General features: G+C 42.9%; 1 protein-coding gene across 1 annotated transcript in view; it reads left to right on the forward strand.

The window, feature by feature from the left end:
* The window catches only part of LOC109077452 (lysine-specific demethylase 6A-like), a 31310-nt gene that overhangs the window by 9813 nt on the left and 2371 nt on the right, over positions 1–19126 (forward strand). Inside the window, 22 exon segments of the mRNA XM_042754102.1 lie at positions 333–459; positions 552–650; positions 1192–1411; positions 1699–1833; positions 3012–3137; positions 3224–3301; positions 5022–5123; positions 5328–5585; positions 6772–7305; positions 7307–7365; positions 9438–9567; positions 9661–9766; positions 12065–12270; positions 13475–13536; positions 13620–13694; positions 14998–15146; positions 15236–15350; positions 15443–15630; positions 15708–15785; positions 15788–15848; positions 16792–16918; positions 17001–17171. Of these exon segments, the coding sequence (XP_042610036.1) occupies positions 333–459; positions 552–650; positions 1192–1411; positions 1699–1833; positions 3012–3137; positions 3224–3301; positions 5022–5123; positions 5328–5585; positions 6772–7305; positions 7307–7365; positions 9438–9567; positions 9661–9766; positions 12065–12270; positions 13475–13536; positions 13620–13694; positions 14998–15146; positions 15236–15350; positions 15443–15630; positions 15708–15785; positions 15788–15848; positions 16792–16918; positions 17001–17171 (3206 nt within the window).

The following is a 19126-nucleotide window of genomic DNA, read 5'->3' on the forward strand; positions in this document are numbered from 1 at the left end:
CAGTAAGTCAGATAAGCCTTTTTGTGCAGTGTGACAGATGCACAGATACCAGAAAAGGATGTGACAAAACGATCCTCAGAGCTGTTTATCTGCAGCAGAATCATCAGTGGCTCGTGTCCAGCACTTCCTTCGAACTGAAGCTACTTTAACCAAAACATGCGCTTGACCGCTCTGCTGTAAATGCATCACTGATCGCTCGGTTTGAGGGTAGATTCTGAAGTGTTCTCTGTGGTGGTAATGGCAGACCACAGTTTAGTTTAGCTGCATCTGTTCTGCATCTGTCAGCCGTATGCGGTTTATTCTGTCTGAAGGTGTGTCTCTGTGTCTGTCAGGCTGGATGCATCACACGGTCGAGCAGCTGGGAGATAAAGCTAATAAGGACAGCTACGCCATCCAGTGTCTCCAGAAGTCGCTGGAAGCCGATCCGAACTCCGGCCAGTCCTGGTACTTCCTCGGCAGGTCGGTCACACGTCTGCGTCTGCGCATGCGGTCCGTTCGGTCGGCCGTGACGCCTGCGTTTATGCAGATGTGGTTTCGTTTGCTCTCTGCAGGTGCTACTCCAGTATCGGGAAGGTCCAGGATGCGTTCATTTCATACAGACAGTCCATAGACAAATCAGAGGCCAGCGCAGACACGTGGTGCTCGATCGGGTACGTACCTGTCAGATCAGATGAGCAATGAATCTGCTGATGTTTACATGAAGAGCTCTTCGGTCACTCATGTTACACTTCTTATAGCTGAAGGTAATCTTCAGCTCTATTTAATGCATTAACAGTTTAATGTCAGTTATCATGTATAGCATCTTAAATGTGGGTCTGTTGGTCAGGGCTGTGCAATCAATCGAAATATCACAAACTGAGTGCAGACCCCAAGTATTAACTTTGTTAATTATTTCACATTAAATCTTACACCCCCCCCCCCCCCAATTCATAAGAATTCAAATAAGTGCAGACCCCAAGTATTAACTTTGTTAATTATTTCACATTAAATCTTGTATCGTGATTTATGATTGTTGTCATAATCGAGCAGCCCTGCTGTTAGTAGTGCAGCACATCAGTTTGGTGGTGTTGTTGTTCCAGTGTTGTTATTTGGTATGACGGCAGTAACATCACGGCGTGAGGACGAGTAAGTGATGGCGCACCTGTTGTTTCTGACATGCTGCCTCATTATATTTGTGGTTTGCTCTGGTAGAGTGCTGTATCAGCAGCAGAATCAGCCCATGGACGCGCTGCAGGCCTACATCTGCGCCGTGCAGCTGGATCACAGTCACGCCGCGGCCTGGATGGACCTGGGCACGCTCTACGAGTCCTGCAACCAGCCGCAGGACGCCATCAAGTGCTACATCAACGCCACGCGCAGCAAAGCCTGCAGCAACACACCTGCGCTGGCGGCCCGCATCAAATACCTGCAGGTGAGAGCCACGCTAGCGTCCGGTCGCCCCGCGCTAGACCTGCGCCGCTCGGCTCTGTCTGTGTCTCGCTACATGTTGCATTTGTTCTGTATGTGTTCAGTTAATTTGTCTCAATCAGATTTCTTTCACCTTCATTCTTGGTTTGTATGCGTGAGTCACTGGAGCTAGAAGGCCACCGTAAATCTAGACTGGTTTGGCATCAGGCCGCACTGCTCTGTGTTTGAACTGTTCCGCCGCACCACCTCAGATGGCTGTTTACATGTCTTTTTCACGCGTTTTCATCCTAGGCTCAGTTCTGTAACCTCCAACACAATAGTCTACAGAGTAAAAGTAAATTGCTTCCTAGTATTGAGGAAGCCTGGAGCCTCCCAATCCCAGCAGAGCTAACGTCCAGACAGGGTGTCCAGAGCACAGGCCAGCAGGTGAGACCAGATAGACACACACGCTTTGACATCTCACCCTTAGATGCCCCTCTGTACACACACACACACACACACACACACAGCTCATCTGGTGAAACCACGCTCCTGCTCGTCACGTCTTCTGCTTGTAGTGGCACAAAAACGATCGGATTGAACAAAGTCTGTCGGGATTGGAAATGTTTTGGGAATCGTTCGGTTAAAGTGTTTCCAGAAAGCATCGATCAGTAGCGTGGTTTCTGTGCGTGAGCTTCAGTAGTAGCTCTGCACAATCACAGCCGGGTCAAAAATGAGTTTGACACCAGTGTCTCTTCAGTCAGCAGCAGGTTCAGCAGGAGCGCAGGTGCCTCGTCATTTTTCACCCAGAGTTGTGTTTGTGCTGTAGTTTTAGTCACTGTGCCCTCTAGTGCTGCAGCTCACACAAACACTGACGCAGTCCGGCTGGAGTAGTTACTAGTCGAGTGTGTGTGTGTGTGTGTGTGTGTGTGTGTGTGTTCATGACAGTACAATGAGACGTGTGATCTCTCATTGATACTGATGCTCCCGCTCATAATAAATGTTTTATTTGGTTTTGCATCTTTTCTCTCAGAGTTCAGTTGTTGTTGTTGTTGTTTTTTTTTTGGGGGGGGGGACAAAAGATCTTCAAATTGTTGCCTTATGATCCTGATGGAGATGACCAAGAAAGGATGTGAGGCAGTGTCTGTGCAGCACTTGACCTGATATCTGTGTTACTGAAACGATGCCCTGCGCGTAGTTTGTCCAGTTATTCCAAACTGTTTTTGGTCAGAATCACTTCATGTGTTTTACTCTAACGACATAAAACAGGATCATGTACTATTTTATTTTGGTGGGAATTATTTCAACTGAACGTGATCTGAAAGAATTGAGCCAGTGAACCTCACAAAAGACCTTTCAAAGGCTTCTGCTGAAGACCTCAAACGTGAGCCGCACTCGAGCTGTAAATGTTGAATATCATGATGCACTCTGCTCTTTTCCTCACCTGACCGCTCTCTTCAGTGGAGGAATATGAGTGAGCTTTTACATGTATGAGCAGATTCAGAGTTTGATAAGGTTATTGTCCTAGTGTCAGTTTCAGCATCACAATCGAAACACACTCTCAGTAGACCGGTGTAGATGTTCTCCGTCTGTCTGTCTCTTCACGTGTCTGCCGTCTCTCTCAGGCGTGTAAAGCTCAGCCCGGGTCATCAGGCTCCGGTCAGTCGCTGCCCCCCCACGTGAGTCCGCTGGATCAGGCTGACGATCAGTCCAGTCCAGCCAAGAGGAAGAGGACCGCCAGCCCTGCCAAGGTTTGTGCTCCGTTTCCTCCGGTCAGCACGTCGCTGATGTAATGACCGCCGTTATAATCCCATCTCTGTCTCTTCACGTCGCTCAGAGTTCTGCAGAGTCTTGGACCCACAGTTCAGCACAGCCACAAACTCCGAACTGGTACCCGTCTCCTCAGAAGCTGCAGGTGAGAGCGTGACGAGCACCTCATTAGAGATCGAACGATTACTGGTTTGATGATAAATTATGATAGAGTTCCCCACAGTTAGTATTACTGTTTCTTATTTTAATTATTATTAAAACCATACTTGATTACAGCGATTTGAACAACTTATAAATATCCAGCATGAAGCACAGTTTTCAGTAACAGTCTCGTGCGCACAGAAGCAGAGCATCATTCTGTGTGAAAACACGGCAGAAAAGCTGCGAGGTTTAAAAAGACTGCTACGGGAATTATACAAGTGAACATATGAATGAATTAATATTAGTGTACCTCTGAAGGTCCTGACTGTCTTCAGAAAAAGATTTGATGGCATTTTGTTTTCATCAGCACATTTTAACAAAACCGTGATAATTTAGGTCACTATAATCATGAGAATTGTTCATGCCATTACATCTCTACACCTCATGATGATTGTGAGTCCTGAGCTTCATTTACGTGCTCGCCGGAGAATCGCTGGTCAGTTCAGACAACAGCCAGCAGGCTTGATGTTGGTTTAGACCAGCGGTGTCCAGTTCTGCTCCTGGAGGTCAGCTCCGAGGTTTCTAGTCATCCTGAAGACCTCGATGGGCTGCTTCAGGTGTGTTTGTTCAGGGCTCTGCTGGAAGGAGCAGGTTTGGACACTCCTGGACTCTCATGGACTTGCAGGGTTCAAACGGTCATGAAAAACCTGGAAAAGTCATGGAATTTCAAAATAGCTTTGAAATAACGAGTTTTGGAAAAATAAATAAACCCAGAATGTTTTGGAAAAGTCATGTAAATTTATTTCACAAATCTCTGTATAATAGAATTGTTTTACTCTGTATAATATTGCATAGTTTTACTCATTCCCGCAGCTTTTGAGTTTAAAATGAGGGTAAATCCTGCACATATTTATTCAATGTAGTGTGTAGGTTAGATGAGTAAATAAATCCACACAGACTTCAGATCAAATCAGTCTTTTGAAACCGTGTGAGTGCTTCATCTGTACTGCGTCTCAAAGCGGCTTCTCATCTCAGAACGACGAGCCGCTGCACGCTGTTTCTGGACCGATGACTGAACTAATCGGCTCACTGTTGCATCGTCACCAAAAAAATGACCTTTTGCACCTTGTTTTAAATACTTTTTAAGCCACTCAGTACTCGTGTGCTCCAGAGACTGTTTTCTGTGCGCTCAGTCACTTCATATAAAGCTGCTTCACAAGTATCATATATTGGGTTATTTTTCGCAGCTTGTTGCACTTCAGCGGTCAGATACACACACACTGACATAACAATGGTCATCCTGGTGAGTGTCCTCTTAAACACAGTCAGTTTTGTAACATCTGGCGCAGCTGCAGCTTGTATTTAAATCAAATAGAACAAGAAACAAGTAGCATTAATAGTCATTTATTTTAGGTAACATCTGCTAAGAAAAGTTTGAACAGACTTTTATTCTTATTGTGAAATAATAGAACATTATTATTTAATGAATATTTTCTCAAAAATCATGGGAAAGTGATGGAAATGTATTGGTAGAAACGTGTAGGACCCCAGTCTTGGCAGTGAGTGATGGAAATGTATTGGTACAGAGATCTTCCCGTCTGTTTTTCTGGTGGGACATCATGACCGCTACTGAGCTGTTTTGGGTTGACCACCTGTATTGTGAACGCTGATGATTGCTGTCAGTGGTTTAATCAGGCGGTCACTCTTTGTCTTGTTCCGCTCAGTTGCTGGAGCAGTTGCGAGCGAACCGGACGAGTCTGAAGCCGCTTCAGCTGCAGATGTTGGAGCAGTTGGAGGCTCAGCTGTCAGACATGCACCAGCAACAGGTACATCAGACCAGGACTCACGAAACCGTCTGAAGAAAAGAGTTTGAATCGTGAGAAGTGTGTTTGAGAATTCTTCAAACTCTCGGTTCTCTGTGATGCATCAGCTTCTCAAGACTGTGGTGACGCATTGATTATGAGGCTGTTTGTTTGACTTGCACTTTCTTGACCTGTAAATTTACAATTGTATGTAACTTTTACCTGCAGATGAGGCAAAACTCTTCTGGGCAAATACGAGCCAGCCTCCCCAACGGCCCCTCACTGCCTGCTCACCCTGTTCCTCGCGCTCCGTCCTGCAGCGCTCCGCCGCTAGCCAACGGGCCGCTGCCTCCTTCAGTCGGCAATAATCACACGCCAGGAACCCGAGCGAACGGAGACGTGCCTTACCTGCACCCCAACACACTACCTCACAACTGCACAAGCCCAGGAGACACCAGGAAGAGCCAGCATCTCACCTCCGCTCAGGTGTGCACTTACACTCCAAACTGAGAGTTCAGCACACTATTGAAGCAACGTGTGGCCCTGACCCCGCCGCCCCCTGCACACCTCAGACCTGACCAGAACACCGAGATTTTAAGAGACATTCATCCATAAGTGTCTTTAGTGTGAAAAAGATCTCATCTAATGTGCTTTAGCTTGAGCATTTAAAAAAAAAAAGAACAAGAGAACTCCTGAGCGTTAGATACATGTGTCTGAATGATGCAGGTCTCAATGTACGGCTTACTGCTAGCTCTAATCTGCATCTAGTTCAAGATCTGAATTTTTTTTAATATTCCATAATATCATTGTTTTCCTCAATGCACAACTTAAATATTTAAAAGGTTTTAAAGGGATAGTTCACCCAAAAGTGGAAATTAATTCATTGATTACTCACCCTCATGTCCTTTCAAACCTGTAAGACCTTCATCTTTGGAACACAATTTAAGATGTTTTTGATGAAATCCGAGAGCTTTCTGACCCTCCACAGACTCACCCGCGTCGACTGACACGGAGGACAAGAAATCCTTGAATAAAGTTGTTTTTTTGGTTTTCTTTGCACACACAGTACTCCTGTAGCTTGGTAACAGTACGGTTAAGGCCACTGATGTCACATTTTACCGATGTTCTTACTACCTTTCAGAGCCATAAAATGTTTGTTGCATTGCTGTCTATTTTGTGTTTTCTTGTGTTTTATGAAGGTCTTACGGGTTTGGAACGACATGATGGTGTGTAATTAATGACAGAATTTTCATTTTTGGGTAAACTTAACTCTTTAAGGTTTTGTGACTAGCAAAAAGGCTCTGTTTGTCTGTGCCGGACATTAATCTGTTACCTCATGACTTTCCCTCTTAAAGCAATAGTAATTCTACAGATCTGACATCCAGCAGGCAACACTTTCTGTGTCATGGGACGATCATAAGCAAATAATCTCATTACATTTTTTAATATTCCCATTTTGTGTTGAGTGCGTTGAAACTTAGCAACACGCTTCCTCAATTACAAACCCAAAAACAGCGTTTATCACTCTCTCTCTCCTCGTTTTGTGTTTGTTGACTTGAGCTTAATAATGGCACTATTATTCTTTAGATCTGTGTCTGATCTGACTCCATTATTGAGTTTCCATTGATTCTGGTGGTGGTGACTTGAACTTTTGAATTTCCTCCTGATTCAGGGGCTTCAGAAAGGTCTGGGTTCGCTTTGGGCAGGTCCTAATGGAGACCGGACTCTCTCTTCCAGTGCTTCAGCCGACGGCGGCCCTCACAATCAGGTTGGACTTTCCGCCACGACCCCATCGGAGCCCGCTGTTAATCATCTGTCCTCTCCTTCCTCCACGTCGTCCCCTGCTTCTTCCTCCTCGCAAACGGCTACCTCAGGTGTGCCCCACGGCACCGCCCCGACCAAAGAGAGCGCCGCCCTGCAGGGCAACGGTTCCACTGCCGCCAACCACCCCAGCCCTGACCGCTCGCCGCCGGCCGCTTCCGCAGACAATCCGCAGCTGTCCAAGAGGAGTCCGGCCGCCGGCTCCAGGGCCAACCACGTCCACCCGGGCTCCAGCGCCTCCTCGCCCACCTCGTCCCCATCGCCCCGCTGCGCCGTGCCGGCTGCCGTTGAACGGGAGCGGAGGGGGAGCGTGTTCGGAGGACTCTCGGAGCCCGCTGAAGCTGGAGCCGCCGGAGCTCTGCATCAGAGCAGCTCTCAAACCGTCTCACTCGTCCTCCACCGTCTCCATTTACCCCACATCCGCAGACGTCCTGAAGGCCTGCAGGTACACTGAGCTCCCGCGGAGCGATGAGAGCATCGGCGCCCTCTAGTGGCGGTCCGTGCTGTTTTAGACCTCACCTTTGAAAGCTAAAAATTTCCTGATAGTTTGCTCACCCCCACGTCACCCTGCATGTTCATGTCTTTTAAGTCACAAAGAAATACTTTTTTTTTTTTTTTTTTTTTTTTTTTTTTGATGAAAACATTCGAGGATTTTTCTCCATACAGTGATTTAAACGTCTAAATGCAGTTTCAGAGCAGCTTCAAAGAGCTCCACACGACCCCAGCCGAGGAATAAGGGTCTTATCTAGTGAAAACATCGGTCATTTTCTGAAAATAAATTCATGTTTATAGACTTTTAACCACAAATGCTTGGCTAGCGTTAGCTCTGCGACGCGTGTCTTTATTAGCTGATGTTGGAGAGGTTAGGCGTGATGCAGGTGGAAGCACTGACCCGGTGTTTACAAAGCAAACATGCAAAAAAAAAAAAGAAGTCACATGGCCTTTACAACAAAGGTAAAACAGCATGTCGGATGATTTTAAAGTTGGAGAAGAAAATGAGAAAGAGTTTTTAACTGATGTACAAAGACGAAGAACTAACCGCGTGTGAGCTTTCCAACATCAGCTAATAAAGACACGCGTCGCAGAGCTAATGCTAGCCAAGCATTTGTGGTTAAAAGTGTATAAACATAATTATTTTTAGAAATGACTGATGTTTTCACTAGATAAGACCCTTATTCCTCGGCTGGGGTCGTGTAGAGCTCTTTGAAGCTGCACTAAAACTGCATTTAGACGTTTAAATCACTGTATGGAGAAAAATCCTGGAATGCTTTCCTCAAAAAACTGAATTTCTTTGTGATTGAAGTAAGACAGACACGAACATCTTGGATGACACGGGGGTGAGTAAATTATCAGGAAATGTTTATTCTGGAAGTGGACTTTTCCTTTAATGCTGTTCATACACACATCTGTAAAAACTGCTGATTAACTAAAATGTTTGGTTAAACATTTTGACTGAGTCTGGGCACAGATCTAACATAACCACACACCAAACATGCTCTCTTTACGTTTGTTTAGAATTGCTGCATTAATGTTGTTTACACAGCGTGTTCCTCCTTGAGCTCCAGTGGGTTTGAAGGGTCATATGATGCAATTTCAAGGTTTCCTTTCTCTTTGGAGTGTTACAAGCTCTTGGTGCATAAAGAAGATCTGTAAAGTTGCAAAGACTAAAGTCTGAAATCCAGAGAGATATTCTTTATTAAAGTTAAGACTCGTCCACACCCTCCTAAAACACCTCGTTTAAACACGCCTCACATCTCTACGTCACTGTGTGGGGAGATTTGCATAACACGGCCCAAATGTTCACGCAAAGAAAGGAGGAGTAACTTATTCTCGCTGTAGTATTGTTGTCGTGGAGACAATGCATTTCCAAATATGGTGAGGGGCATAAAATTTCGGTGACATGCTTGAGGTATTCAGCCAATCACAGCCCACTGGAGAGCTGGCCAATCAGAGCACACCGTGCTTTTCAGAACAGTGAGCTTCGTAAAAATCGACGTGTTTCAGAAAGACTAGACAGTAATAATGTACAGTATGTGGAAAATGTGTGGGGGGGGTTAACCTTAAACCGCATAAACACATTGCATTACACCAAATAATGTTGTTTTTATGTATCATATTTGATACTGTAAAGATTTGACACAATCTGTATTGTTTAAAGCGATATATAAATAAAGGTGACTTGACTTTTTAGCATTGTTACCCCTTTAAAATGTTGGAATAAAAGGACAAACTCTGAAAGATGTAAGATACATGAGTGTTAATTAGTGCACTTTAATCACAACACAGACAAAAATACATTCTATACATTATATTTTGATGATGTCACACGTTGTTTGCACAAAAAATATGCAATATTATTTTAATTGACCATAGTGAGTTTCCGTAGGTTGTATTGTGTTGTGTGTCAGCAGGTTTTTGACTTTCTTTAACATTTCAGCTACGATTAGTTTTTAAAATATTGTTTTATTCTGCAGAAATAACTTTTTTCTTCATGTGTAATGTCACGCTTATTTACAGGAATCTTGGGAAGAATGGGCTGTCGAGCAGCAGTATCCTGCTGAACAAGTGTCCTCCTCCGCGGCTTCCTCCTCCTCCGTCGCCGCCGCTGGCTAAAGACAAACTCAACCCACCGACGCCGAGCATCTATGTGAGCAGCGCACACGCGACCCTGCCTAGCAATGATTAACACTGCGTATATGTGATGCGTGTCTCTTTATAAATGCGTGTGTTCATGTTTCAGCTGGAGAATAAAAGAGACGCGTTCTTCCCGCCGCTGCACCAGTTCTGCACCAATCCATCCAACCCTGTCACCGTCATCCGCGGCCTGGCCGGAGCACTCAAACTGGGTTAGAGCTACAGCCTTTAGCTTAGCTCCCACACATACTCACTCTCTCTCTCTCTCTCTCTCTCTCTCTCTCTCTCTCTCTCTCACACACACTCACTCTCTCTCTCTCTCTCTCACACACACTCACTCACACTTTCTCTCTCTCACACACACACATACTCACACATGCACACAAACTCATAGACACAAACACACTCACTCACACACTCCTACACACACACACTCACACACACACACTCATACTCACACACACACAGACTTATACTCACACACACACTCATACTCACACACACACACACACACACACACACACACACACACTCATACTCATACTCACTCACATTCACTCACACACACACTCATACTCATACTCACACACACAGACTTATACTCATACTCACACTCACACACACACTCATACTCACACACACACAGACTTATACTCATACACTCATACTCACATCATACTCAGTCACACACACACACATACTCACACACACACACACACACACACTCATACTCACACACACACAGACTTATACTCATACTCACACACACACAGACTTATACTCATACACTCATACTCACACTCATACTCAGTCACACACACACACACACACACACTCATACTCACACACACACAGACTTATACTCATACTCACACACACACAGACTTATACTCATACACTCATACTCACACTCATACTCAGTCACACACACACACACACACACACACACACACATACTCACACTTATACTCACACTCACACAGACTTATACTCACACTCACACACACACACACACACACACACACACACACTCGGTTACCTGAAAAAAACAAATGTGGATTCTTGTGGGAATGATGTGTTTCTCTGTGGTTTCCATGGCAACTATAAAACCGATTGAGACTTGCTTTGCTCTCCATTGTTGCACAGAATTCAAGGACGTTTGGCTGGTTTGCTGGATGAAATCCTCTGATTTACAGCTCACACTAGTGTTATAGATTGGTATTATTACAGACATTAGTATTATACAAATCTTTTGACACTTGTGAAGCTTTTCTCTGCTGTGCTTGGTCTGTCACATTATCAAATCAGTTATTAGGTGCTATAATATCATATGACAATTTTAAACATTAGTTACATGTGCATAAATACAGATGCTTTTATCCAGACTCAGAAGTGTGTAACGCAAGCTCTTCTCACTATGCAGACTTGATTTCAGATTTAATCTTTTAGTCCATATGTTTCAAACATGTTGCCGCAGGGGGAAAACCAGCATAAAATGGTCAGTTTTCTCTTTCAGGTCAAGTACTGTCATAATGGAACAAATTTTGCTGAGTAAATTAAACTGTTGGCAAGTGTACAGCAACTAAGAACTCGTAATGACATTTGGTTTAATGACAGATGTTTAGAGGAAGCTGTTTCAGCCTGAGGTTTGTTACGGCCACAGTTACAGAAGCTGGACACGTTGTTTATTAGGGTTGTGCCGATAGTATCATGTATTGATGATAGTCAGAGATATTGCCTGTGGCTGATGCCTTTGACGATAGCAAGACTATTATTAGTAGTATTAGTATTATCCAGCTAGTAATAGTATCTAATTAATATAAGGGCTTATTTGTTGCATGATATTTCTTTTTCCACGTTTTTACAGTGTTGCGCGTTATAACCAATCACACACGATTATGCTGAGCTTATGAACGCAGTGACCAATCAGAGGCGTTCTCTTGTTCAGCGCGCGTTGACTGAATTCTGACTCGCGAATTCTCTCATCATAAACAACAAAGTGCAGATGTTCGTGCGATTAGGGTTAACCCTAACCTAACCGTAACGTACGAGATTTATTCATCATACAGTGTAGATTCACTGGTCGAGTGTTTTTAACGAGACTGAGCTTGTGATGATTTCTGTAGCTGCTTTTTGAATAACTGAGGAAATGTAAGCATTATAATTAGTAACTTATGATGTTTTTATTAATTTGTTAAATACAAATTCAGTCTTATTAAAAACATTAGGCTGCTTTTAGCCTCATGCTGGAGTTGGTTCACTTTCCGGCAATGAAACGAAGTAAATAAATAAATAAATAAATTAGCATGATAATATCATGTATCGGTGATCTCGCAGGCTGAAGATAGGATGATATGAAAATTGAGCATATTGCCCAACACTGTGGAATCAGAAACAAACCCCAATCCGGTGAGAGCGCAGGTTTGTGTGATCTGGACAGGTGTTCTCTGGACGTGTAGTTGAGAACACTTGTAGGATCTGGGATCATGTTCGTATTCTCTGTCTCTGAGATCTGGGCCTGTTCTCCACGAAGACACTAGTAGAAGCAAACCCAGAGCACCTGGTGGAGGTGCGGACGCAGCTGTGTCAGCCGGCCGATGAGAACTGGGACGCCAGCGGTCAGAGGAAACAGTGGCGCTGCGAGAGCAGCCGCTCATACACCACCATCGCCAAATACGCACAGTACCAGGCCGCGTCCTTCCAGGAGTCTCTGCGGGTGAGAACACTGCATCCCTCACAGCTCCTTACACTTAGCATTAGGGCTGGGGGTCAAAAACCAGTCACATTTCAGAACCAGTTCCAAATTTCCAAGAACCGGAGATATCTAAATATCTAAATATCTTTAATAACTAATTAATCTACATTTTATTTATCTGCTGTGGTCTTTTTGTTAAAAGCATGGGCAAAGGGTCTTCTTGTAGGCCTAAGTGTTCTGTAGGCTGCTGGTTTTTGCTCGTGTTATTCAGCTGCAACAGAATGTTTTGTAAAAAGACAGAATAAATATTTGACTTCATTTATTTTATATTGGATTTTTTATCTTTTTGGAATCTAAACTATAATCTCTTGGAATCTGTATAGCACAATATAATTTTTTTAAAATAAAGGTTATATGAATTTTAAACACATTTTCAATATTTCAATATACATTACTAGTGTTTCAATATTTCAATATACATTACTAGTGTTTCCCATACATTTATTTTTGTGACAGTTGACGGCGTTGAATAAACGTGCACTGCATGTTTCAAGTTTTTAATTTTTTGATTCTACTTTTTTATTGTTTTTTTTTTTGGATGTGTATCGGATGTGTTTAGAAAAGTTTTGATGGTGTTTTCATTGTATCTGATAAAGCAGCCGTTACCAGGGAAACCACTGTTACTGTGCTCTGAAGCGCCTCCTGCTGGCCGAGAATGAGCCTGTCTCCAGAAACATGTTTTTGTTGTTGCTCACTATTTTGTTCTGTTTTCTGCAGCAACTCTGAGCACTTTTCATACTCTTTATCCTGGCTGAAGCACGTTTGTTTCAGTCTGTAAGAATAATCAGCCTATGTTACAGTTTAAATTTAAAGTTAATAAGGTGAGTCTGAGATTGTTTATTTGACGCTGGTATCACATTTCTTGTAAATACAAATAAAAGGTGAACACTAATTTATTTGTGGAGTTTTATTTCTAAAATGTTATATAGTTTTATGGTAGGTGGTTTCATAGACTTGGCAAAGTTTGTAGTTACAGACATCAGTTGTGGGCGTTTTTGGCAGTTATATATATATTATTCATATCAATATCAGAATTATATAGTATTGACTGAAATTAAGAAATGTCATGAGATAAATTTTGTCCATATCGTCCAGCGCTACGTTAGCACAATGATGGATTGCGTGTGGCATTTTGCCTGTTAAATAACTGTTGGTGTGATTTCAGGAAGAGAATGAGAAGAAGGGCCAGAAGGAGCTGTCAGACTCTGAAATGACGTCATCAGAAACGTGAGTGTCGCGCGTCTAACGTCCGCTGAAGTGCTTTAGCTGTGCTGAAATAAACCTGCGCTTACTCTCTCCCTTCTGCTCAGTGTTTCCAGGAGGCACAAGGGTCCTTTCAAACAAGTCAAGTTTGGGACCAACATTGACGTCTCCGATGAAAAGAAGTGAGTCTTCATGAGGTTTCCTTTTTGCACTTCTTGAGGTTAATTTTGGGACCAACATTGACGTCTCCGATGAAAAGAAGTGAGTCTTCATGAGGTTTCCTTTTTTATTACATTTGGGCTGTTACCAAACAAATGAAATCAGTTCAGTATCAACAACATTCATCTTTGCAATGCAGAGGAAAACACAGAAGCTGCATCTGAAGAGGCATTTAGATGTTTACACACTGTTTAATGCAGTTCAGATGGAAATAAAATGCTTTAACCTGCAGTTACAAATGCATAAATAATGTTTTGATATTTTAAACATAAAACGCTGAATATGAGTCTTCATGAGGTTTCCTTTTTGCACTTCTTGATATTTATGTGAAATTAAAGCCGCCAGTAGGTGGCAGCAAGTCACTGTTACTAAGTGAGTCATTGCGATTGACCCGAATCATTTAAATGGATGATTCATTCAGGAACGAATCACCTCATGTTGCTCAGAGACACAAAACAGTGCTGTGGCTATGTTTGGAATAATTTTTGTTGTTGAAATTGTGCAGAAACAGCCAATATGGTGTCTAAAACATAAGTCTCTTAATGATGTGACATACAGCCAAGTATGGTGACCCAAGAATTCGTGCTCTGCTTTTAACCCATCCAAAGTGCACACACACACACAGCAGTGAACACACACACACACCGTGCACACACACCTGGAGCAGTGGGTATCATTTATGCTGCGGCGCCCGGGGAGCAGTTGGGGGTTCAGTGCTTTGCTCAAGGGAAGGTCAGTCGTGTTATTAGTGGTATTAGACTCGAACCCACAACCTTAGAGTTAGGAGTCAAACTCTATAACCACTAGGCCACGACTCCCCCACAACTAACTTGTTCATTGAACTGTTGTAAAAAAAAAAAAATCTAAATCACATTTGTAGTCATTCTGATTTTTGGAGAAAAAACGCCACTCTTTGTGTGATCTTAACTATATGAAATGATGTAAATATATAGAATTATATCTGCCCATAATTCTACATTTGGTAATCATTTTAAATTCCTTTTAATAGTCTAACCTGCTAGACTTCACGTCATGTATGTGTGCACTCTGTAAGTGTGTTTTGTTTGGTTTTGCTCGATAATGTCAAATCACACATCGTTAAAACAACAACTACAACATTACAACCCCAGCAAGCAGTGATTTCAGGTTTTCTGAGTTTAACGTGTCTCTGAATGCAGTGTAAGCGGCTGTGAGAGTGACAGTCCACAGCTTTACTGTAATGTGAGTCTGCCAGTCAAATAAAGCCTGAGGCGCTGCCCCCTGCAGGTGGAAGCTGCAGCTGCAGGAACTGAGTAAGCTGCCTGCGTTTGCACGTGTGGTGTCCGCCGGGAACCTGCTGAGTCACGTGGGCCACAGCATTCTGGGTATGAACACGGTCCAGCTCTTCATGAAAGTCCCGGGCAGCAGAACTCCAGGTGAGGCGCTGCTGTTATCGTGACGCTTCAGAAGCGCACACAAACCAGTCTGTCGCAGCCGGTCACGTGATCTCTCTGTTCGTGTTCAGGCCATCAGGAGCACAATAACTTCTGTGCGGTCAACATCAACATCGGGCCGGGCGACTGCGAGTGGTTTGCCGTGCCGGAGCCGTACTGGGGCGTGATGAGCGAGTTCTGTGAGAAGTACGTGCGCGGCTCTTGTTGTGAACGTTTCGTTAAATCATCTGACGGATCTTAAGGTGGCTTCTGTTGATATGCAAGAGTCTCTGTTTCAGGAACAACATCAACTTCCTGAAGGGCTCGTGGTGGCCGAATCTGGAGGATCTGTACGAGGCTAGCGTGCCGGTGTACCGCTTCATCCAGCGGCCAGGAGACCTGGTGTGGCTGAACACGGGGACGGTGCACTGGGGTCAGGCCATCGGCTGGTGCAATAACATCTGGTGGAACGTGGGCCCTCTGACCGGTGCGCAGATGTTCAGCCTGGCTCTCTGCTTGTTTTTGCCTTGTTGTGTGATTGTCATGTTTGTCTGCTTCCTGCAGCGTATCAGTACAAGCTGGCCGTCGAGCGTTACGAGTGGAACAAACTCCAGAGCGTCAAATCTATGGTTCCCATGGTGCATCTTCCTGGAACATGGCGAGGAACATTAAAGTGTCCGACCACAAGCTGTTTGAGATGATCAAGTGAGTGTGACGTTTCCTCGACCGATGTTAGGGGCGTGTCTACGATGTAGGGCGATGTGACCGAAATTCTGTTTCACGGTAACAATATATTTCACGATATAGTTATTAATACATGTAATTATTCTGAAAATCGACAAAAAGGACTTTGTATAACAACTCAAATACTTCAGAAATGAAGATTGCTTCACGTTGTTTGATTTTTCTTTTTTCTTTTGTTTGGTAAATTATTACTATAAATTCATTAAAAAACACACTCAACTTATAGATTTAACTGCCCCCAACTGATTGGCATTAAATGCAACTTGTGGGTTAAATTTAAAGTTTGAATAAGGAGTTTCTAAAGTATTTTTAAATCTCATATTGTTTTTCTTCAAACAGTTTATAACCTCTAAAAATGTTATATTGGAATATCCATAATTACATTTACTTCCTTTTGATTTTGTAAGATACTATTAAAGGCCACATGTAACATTGGTCTTTAATGATAGGAGACTGATGTAAACACAGTGAGTAATGTTTTCAGAACAGGACAGATCCTCTGATATGTGGAGCTAGATCTGTGCATTAGTGTGAATCTCTGTCTGTGATCTCATCAGTAGTTAATAATTTTTTTTGTTTTTTTTTTTTTTTATATGTTTTTTTTTGTTTGTTTTCTTAACAATTGTTTTGGTTATTATTAATTTGTGATTTTAATTGTAATTTTTGTAATTGTAATATTTTAAAGAGCAGCCTGTTTATATAACTTAATAAAAATGCACAAAATAAATTTGCTAAAATTAATATCAGAATGTAGTCATGTGCTGTAATATTGAGAATTGAGCATGAGACTCATCGTGTAATCGAATCATGACTCCAGTGTGATTCACACCCATAATCCCTAATCCACGTGTCCCTCGTCTCCTCTGATCTGGATGGAATGGTAATGCATGTCTCTGGTTCACAGGTTCTGTTTGCTGCGGACGCTCAAGCAGTGTCAGACGGTTAAAGAGGCGCTGGTGGCTGCTGGGAAGGAGACGATCTGGCACAGAAGAAGCCGAGACGAGCCGGCCCATTACTGCAGCATCTGTGAGGTGAGTGCTGGACTCTTCAGCAGAACATCTGGTCGTTCTCACCGGACGCTGTGCTGAGATCACCTGTGCTGAACTATTCCAGGTGGAGGTGTTTAACCTTCTCTTTGTGACGAGCGACAGTTACTCCAGGAAGTCCTTCGTGGTTCAGTGTCAGGATTGCGCTCGGAAGGCCAGCAGTGACCTCGACGGTTTCGTGGTGCTGCAGCAGTACAGGATGGAGGACCTCATGCAGGTTTACGACCAGTTCTCATTAGTAAGTCTTTTTATTTGACTGAATATGTTGTTCATGTACCAGCGTGTGTCCTTTTGCTCAAACAGACGAAGAGCAGGATAACTAGTGACGGTTCAAGCAGCGTTTGAGGTTTAGTCACGGTTTGTGTTTGAATTGAGACGTCATAGGGCTTCTGTGTGTGAATCATGAAATGAGCAGCTCGCAGGGCTGGAAAAGTCATGGAATTTTAAAACGGTTATTTCCAGGCCTGAAAAAGTTTTGAAAAAAAAAAAAAATGGAAAGTTTTGGAAAAGTCATGGAAATTTTTCACAAATCTCTGTGTAATAGAATTATGTTTAATCAGGTACTGCTTTTCGGTGCAGGATTGCGCATATATCGCGTAGTTTCACTCATTCCCGCAGCTTTCGAGTTTAAAATGAGGGTAAATCCTGCACATATTTATTCAGTGTAGTGTGTAGGTTCAGTGCTTCCCGCAGGTGTGAAATATTCTTGCGGTGGTAGCCGGGTGGATTTTTAACATTATTTTAATTTATTTAAATTTAATTTTCATTACATAGGCTACTATTACATTTAATTACATACTAATATTATGCATTATAATATGGATTGTAAATTATGCAGAATTACAGCATTAAAATGTTAGAGTTCTCCTTACTTTGTCATAAGTGTCTCTCAGTGAATGGGACACAGATTTTACTGATACTAGTAAAATCTATATATTGAATAATAAATGTCAAATAATGTTCTTAGTCTTTTCTTCCTGTGGGTAAGCATTCCAGCCAGAAATAGTTTACTATGAATGAAATGGAAATTAAATTAAATACAATTATTTGTGTAACCAAAATATTGATATAAAAGACTTTTAATTATAAACAAGCCCAAAAAACACCGGGACTCTTGTTTTGAAATGTCTGTACTATTGCAGGTTGATCCTTCAGATGAGAGAAAATATGCATTCTTACAACCGTCTAAAACATATTATATAAAGGTCATAAAGTAGACATTGTCATAATTCTTCAACTCGAGTGCATAAGCAATCGCTTGGCATGAAGGTGCGTTATTCATTGATTGAGAATCACTTTGAAGCAGTCTGAAGCGCTGTTGCGCGAGACTATTGAAAGCGTAACATCTCTGCCTTACATTTTATAGTTAGCATCTATTTTTATTTGCGACTGAAGCGCCCGCACTGTCGAGCTTGTCTTTGTGAAGTATCCGCTGTGTCTCTGCAGCACACGTGGGGACGTCAGCGGGAGGAAACGGTTCTTGCACACACAGAAACGAGGGACAGGAGAGATTTAACACTAGTTAATCGATCGCAGATGGTTTCATTATTTTGGGCGGATTAAAAAAAAAAAAAAGTATGAGGATAAAAATAATAAAAGCAAAAATGTTTCTCCATATATTCTTGGGCGGCCGTTAATATACCTGGGCGACCCGCCCAAGTGAAGTCTGTGTGGGAAGCACTGAGGTTAGATGAGTAAATAAATCCACATAGACTCTTCTGAAAAAAGCTTTTTAAGCCACTCAGTACTCGTGTGCTCCAGAGTCGGTTTTCTGTGCGCTCAGTCACTTCGTATAAAGTTGCTTCACAAGTATCATATATTGGGTTATTTTTCGCAGCTCGTTGCACTTAAAGCAGCCAAATACACACAAAATGACATAAAAATGGCCGTCCTGGCGAGTGTCCTCATACACAGTGGGTTTAGTCTTAATAAGTGAATGTAAACGGCTGAGAAAGAAAAGCATGTGTGTCAGTATTGTAATGTAAGCAGCATTTAGTCTGATCTTTGGCTTTGGGTTTAGTGTATGCAGTATTTTACGTATTAGGATACGCACGTAGGCGACGCCGTCGTGAGCATTTTATACTTCTGCGTATGTCTGTTTTGCTCTGCAGTTACACCGCCGAAACGCTAGTTGACGCGAGCGGGTTTCCACTGTGTTTACATTCCTCGATCCTCGCGGGCTTCTACGAACAG

This window comes from Cyprinus carpio, unplaced genomic scaffold (assembly GCF_018340385.1).
Source record: "Cyprinus carpio isolate SPL01 unplaced genomic scaffold, ASM1834038v1 S000006459, whole genome shotgun sequence".
In the NCBI taxonomy this organism is placed as follows: domain Eukaryota; kingdom Metazoa; phylum Chordata; class Actinopteri; order Cypriniformes; family Cyprinidae; genus Cyprinus; species Cyprinus carpio.